A 5,875-nucleotide genomic window follows, 5' to 3' on the forward strand; every position below is an offset into this window, starting at 1 on the left:
GGGGTAACTGGTGGGTGTTTTTTGTTCCAACAACTGACGGCCTTTTGGGGGCATGAATCTATCTTGTGAGAATCTGGCTTCGTTTGGCAATCATAGGGGGGGTGGAGGGGCTTCTTAAGGGTTTCCTTCCCAATCTGTCAGGGTTTAAGTAAGTATGGTGATGAGAGCCCTTTTGTGGAGCGTGAGCCCAATCATCAGGCTTCAATTTGATATGTTGCTGGGGGGCTTTGGGGCTTGAACCCAATCCAGTAGACGTTGATTTGGTTCTATAGTTAGGGGCCGTTATTGCGCATGTAACCTGCTTCACTAGGATTCAAATTGATTGAACAGTGAGGAGCCTCTTTTAGGGCTTGAACCCAATTTGTTAGAGCCTAGTCAAAGGCCTTGGGACATGAACCCAAGTTTGAGGCGTGTATGGCAGATGGAGCTTTATTATGGCGTAAGACCCATCTGGTCAAGATATTGATCTAGCTTGATAGTTGGTAGCCTTTTTGGGCGTGCACGCTGTCAGAGTGATTTTGTTTTGATTGGTGTTTTGGGGGAGAAACCTTTCAGAAGGTTGCTAGCCCGATTTGCAATCTTTTTTATTTTTCTGACATTCAAGAGCCCTTTGGGGGTTGACCAAAACTATTGGAGCTTTTCTTGAGCCCTTTTTTATTTAGCAATAGGGTGCCTTTTGAGGGCATGACTTCCCATGTTGCTGAGCTTTTGCATTTTGAGTCGATTGAAGTCACCTGTCATTGCAAGTGCTGCATCAACATGTTTATTGGTTCAAGTACCCTTTCGAGTTTTCACTTGAACTTGGTGGAATGATGCTGCAAAGCGGTTTCTAAACTTGGTGGAAGTGGTGCTGCAAAGCGGTTTTTACCAACTCCTTTTTTATTTGGCTCTTTTTCCCGTGATTATATGGTTACTCATGATGTTCATTATCAGACTTTCATCATGCCTGGTTTCTGTTTTTGGGCACTTTTACGTGCAGTTTCATGGCCACATCCGCCTCTATTTTCATTTTTGCGATAGTGTGTGGGAAGTGGATGATGAATAGTGGGGAGGTTTCCTTATTGGTGAGAGGGATGGAAGAGCAGACTCAAGGTGGTGGATGATTTGGTTTAATGGGGGTTTTGAATGAGAGATAGGAACAGTCGTGAATGATATGAAACGAGAATGCTCGTGGATGGACTAAAGTCCACATCACATTATGTATCGCTATAACCGAAGGATACTCTTAGCAAGGTAAAGAATTGGTTCCGGGGAGATTTACAAATCCCATGGAGACTAATTCCAGTTTTAAATTAACAATATTAGCAAATAATTAGTGCACTGCTGCAAGGAGAGCAACATGAAGCCGGATGCTCTTCTCAAAATCACGGTCTTAAGCCATAAATTTTGATTGAAGCGTATAGCTCTATTCACATTTTTTTACACGTAAATTTCGTGAGTCATCAAATCGAAGTTCCATGCTGTCATAAAAATGGCAATGGTATATAACTCATGGATTGGATACTACAATTGCAAACACGCAAAAATGAAGGAGAGCGTTTAAATTCACTCAAGCGTTATGCGAGCTCAACGAAGCTCGTCGCGCAAATCTTTACTACCAAACCCGCCCTAACGTGCCTCGTCAATGCTGTAGATAAGGGTGGCAGCCGAGCTAGCCTTACCCTTGGCTCAGCCTAGCATGGCCCTAGCTCAGCTAAGGTTGGGCTAGAAACAAATAATAAAATAATAAAATAAAAAATGGATAAAAAAAAAGGTACGGTTAGCATATAGATGCATCCGTAGCTGTAGAGGTAATGTGCACCTTTAAATTTTATCATGTTATATAATTTTGATGTAAAATGTTCTAAAGATTATCTCAAAATCTATTTTTATATTCAATTATAAAATTTTAAATTTTAAAAATGGCTAAAATCAAGTAGATCTATAAACATATGAAAATCTTGAAAATGAACGGTGTAGATAATATGTTTGTAAAATGCATTATTTTTGAGATTTAAAATCTTTTTATTTTTTCATAATCATACATTGCAATGTTGAGATGATCTTTTCAACATTTAAACTACCTTTTTCAATGGATTTTTTAGGTGCATACGTGGTTGTTGCATCTAAACTTTTTCCTAAAAAAAAGTACCGGATTGAGGTGAACTACCTATTCTAGCCCACGGGAACATTTAGTGGTTAGGCTCTATTTTTTTATAGCTGGGCGGATCGGGTCAGACAGATGCCCGGCTCCGATTGCTATCCCTAGTTTGTAGAAGATGCTTTTATACTACTTTAACTTTCCTTTTTCCTTTTCTTCCATTTTAAAAATCAAAATTTCTTTAGTGTGGTGTGGGGAAGTTTCTTAGCAGTTTCATTTGTAGTGTAGCGCATACGTATAGTGATGCAGTAAGTGTAGGCAGTCCTCCTCACATAGCATGAAGAGCGTACAATATGGTTCTGACGACCCCTCACATGGACTCGCTGCCCTTTTAAGAGAAAAGGACACAAATGCCCCTTTAAATTCATCAAAGTGAAATATATAACAAGTAGCATTTAAAGAAACAATGGGGCACTTGTGGGACTATGTTTCTGCATCGACTGCGTATAAAGTCCAGTGATTCTGCAATATTCATTAAAAAAAGCGAAGTAAAAGATTTTGAAAGGGTAAAAGAAAAGAAGAGAAAAGAAGCAGTAGTGTAAAAAAGAAAAACACAAAAAAGCTTACCGCGCATTCCGTTAACCCGCGTCTGCAAAACCATCATTAAAATCTCTCCTCCGGCTCTGGCTTTCCCAACAATGGAAGCATTCAGCATGCTCAGATACTGGAAAGGTGGAGGCGGAGCCGCCGCCTCCGCCTCCGCCTCCATCACAACCATCAGCTGTATGCCCCAGACGGCGCCTCCATCTCAGTCTCTGCAAACAGAGGAGTCTTCCACTGATGAGGACGAGGGTCCCTTTTTCGATTTGGAACTAGCATTGCCCGATGAAGATGACAGTGAACAAGAAGAAGAACAAGAAGATGAGGGATCTGATAATGAGATCAAGGAGTTCGGGTTCACTCTTGGGGACTGCGGCTCATCGGGCCAGTTGGATTCTGGCCTCTCTCCAGCAGGAGAAGCAGCAGAGGACCTCTTCATCAAGGGCCACCTGCTACATCTCGGTTCCGAGAACAACAACCAAAGGCCACTGCAGTTCCCTGTCTCTCTTCTAAAATCGGCTACCAAGTTCAGGGTGTTTATGCTAGGGTTCAAGAAGCCAACAGCAAAGCAATCAGAGCAGGCTGACTCCTCCTCGTCGTCGTCACAGAAGCAGCTGAGCAAACTATTTACAGTGAAGTTCAAGGTGGAGGAGGTGCCCCTTGTGTCGTTGTTCACAAGAGACAGTTCGAGGGGATCAAGCAAGCAAGCGGCAGTGCCAGCAGCGGCTGAGGCTAATGGTTCTTCTTTGGAAGAGGAGGGATCAGGTGGTTTGTCGGACAAGGAAGCAAAGCGAGCTAAGGACGTGGTACAAAAGTATCTAAAGATGATAAAGCCTTTTTATGTTAGGGTTTCAAAGAGATACGGCGAAAAGCTTGGGTTTTCAGGCCAGTTGAGTCCTGGAAAGGCAGCTTCAGTGGTGGGAGAGGAAGAAATGGAGGTTAATAGTTGTGGTGAGAGAGAAGCAGCCGCTCCACCTCCACCTCCACCTCTAGTGGTTTCCGGACAAAATGCAAAGACAAGCGGTTTTCCAGGGGGTTTTAGGATCGTTTACAAGCATTTGGGGAAGAGCCGCTCGGCAAATAGTGCCGTGGGTCAGACTGTACATTCGCAGAGGAGAGATGACTCGTTGCTGCAGCAGCAGGACGGCATTCAAGGTGCCATTGCCCACTGTAAAAGGTCGTTCAAATCTTCTAAAGGTACTCGATCTCGCCTCTCATTTCACTATTATTGCTTCTCTCTTTCTCTCATCAGCATGATCATCTCTTCCCGCTTTTGGCACCTATAGAGCTCTCTTCACAGTCTCTTTCCGAGCATTTCTCATCTTTACCATTTTTCGGCATTATTTCAGAGGCAGGAGAGTCCGACTGTTGCGATTCTGTCTTGGATGATCTTTCACTTTGTATGCCTTCTCAGAAACAGCACGGCGTTTGTTAATGGCGTTTCAGGTGACGAAATTAGAAGAAGCCACAAATTACTAATGGATCATACGAAGGCAGACAGGGTTAATGAGTCTTCCAAATGGTTTTATAAAAAAAGATGTCTGATGAGTGAAGACAATAGCAGTGCTTATGATTTTAGTTTGTAAATATTTGGCATAAATAGTTCGTTCGATGCTAAAAAAAACCGTGTTAACTCTGCAAGGTTTTTCCTGTAAAGGATGGTGTTACGACTATGGAAATGTGGCATTACTGTGAAAAAGGTCGCCACTTTTTTAGCGGGCCGCCTACATGACAAAAATTATTAGATATTAAAAAAGTGAATATATGGATATAAATGTGTTTTCTTTGTCTTGTTCGAAAAAGATTTAAATTTAAAGAGGAATAGGCAGGGGCCCTAGAGAGAGATGCCCAACTCCTGCTTTCCGTATTCCTTTTCTCTCTTCGCTGCGTGGGTCGTCTGAGCTTTTTTTTTTTTTTTCGATAAAGTAGGGACAAGAGACGCCGAATTTAGAGAGAGAGGGAATCAGGGTCTGTCTCTCTCAGCCTCGTAATGCGTAAAGTCAGTGATGGATGGCTTGGTGTGTGTTGAAAGACGTGGAGTATGGGGGTGCATTTCGCCTGCATCCTCAGTTCAGTGAACGTATATATCTACGGGTCTCTTAACTTATTCTCCATTGCTGAACAAGTTTCGTGTTTGATGCACACGAAACTTATTCCCCTTCGAACTTCCTTGGCTTCTTTGGGTAGGTTGTTAGTTAATTTTTTATTTGTATTATATTATATTATTTTATATATATATTATATAATACAAGTAAATATTAATAAAATAATATAAACTACACTATATCATATATTATATTAAGTTATGAGTAATATGTTATATTTATTTAAATTATTATTATATATTTACATTAATTATATATATATATATATATATATATATATATATATATATATATATATATATATATATATATATATATATATATATATATATATATATATATATAAAACCTTTACAATGTTAATAGAAGAAAATAAATAGTGATTTCGCCTATCTTCATCACTGTTTAAATTTCATCGCACGGTTACAATTGTCTAGTAGTGTTTTATTTTTTATTTTTTATCTACAAATCGGAATGATTTGAAATTTGAGGGTATTTGCATCTTATTGAGGCGTATCAAATAAAAATATAAAAAATATTATTCGTGAAAAATAAATCGACCAAAATACCCCTAAAACTTTTTGGGGGTAATTTGGTCAATTTTTTTCATGTAAAATGTTTTTTTGTATAATTTTCGAATATTCCTATATTTTTGATGAATACATGTTCTAAATTTCAGGTCATCCCGATTTGTAAAAAAAAATGAAAAATGAAACACTATCGGACAATCGTGACTGCGCGATGAACTTTGGACCGTGATGGGGGTAGGTACAATCACTGTTTATTTTTACTTATAGGTGTTGCGTAGTGTTTTCCATATATATATATATATATATAAAACATATTCATGTAATATAATATATGTATAATTTATTGATAATATCTAATATATTTTATTATGTAATATATTTTATTTATATCATAAATATTTATAATATTATATATAAATAAAAATATATATTAATAGAATAAATATAAAATACAATATATGACATATTTGTAGCATTTGTATAATGCAACCACATTTCTCGAAAATCATGTTTGAGGCATTTGTATGACATAAAATTTTGCACACTCTCTTCATTTCAAT

The 5,875-nt window shown here is 38.6% G+C and overlaps 1 protein-coding gene across 1 annotated transcript; it reads left to right on the top strand.

Annotated features, from left to right (window-relative positions):
• Positions 1 to 2,774: 2,774 nt before the first annotated feature.
• Positions 2,775 to 4,560, top strand: LOC18432759 (putative membrane-associated kinase regulator 2). The gene is made up of 2 exons (XM_006842859.4): positions 2,775 to 3,877; positions 4,030 to 4,560. Exons 1-2 carry the CDS (start codon positions 2,779 to 2,781, stop codon positions 4,113 to 4,115), a joined length of 1,185 nt encoding a protein of 394 aa, XP_006842922.1. The 5' UTR covers positions 2,775 to 2,778; the 3' UTR covers positions 4,116 to 4,560.
• Positions 4,561 to 5,875: the final 1,315 nt, after the last annotated feature.

The sequence above is a fragment of the Amborella trichopoda genome, chromosome 1 (assembly GCF_054954075.1).
Source record: "Amborella trichopoda isolate Santa Cruz 75 chromosome 1, AtrichopodaSantaCruz75HAP2 v2.0, whole genome shotgun sequence".
NCBI lineage: Eukaryota > Viridiplantae > Streptophyta > Magnoliopsida > Amborellales > Amborellaceae > Amborella > Amborella trichopoda.

Coding starts and splice junctions, on each gene's coding strand:
- LOC18432759 (XM_006842859.4), top strand. CDS start 2,779: ATGGAAGCATTCAGCATGCTCAGATACTGGAAAGGTGGAGGCGGAGCC. Junction 3,878..4,029: donor GTCGTTCAAATCTTCTAAAG/GTACTCGATCTC, acceptor GCATTATTTCAG/AGGCAGGAGAGTCCGACTGT.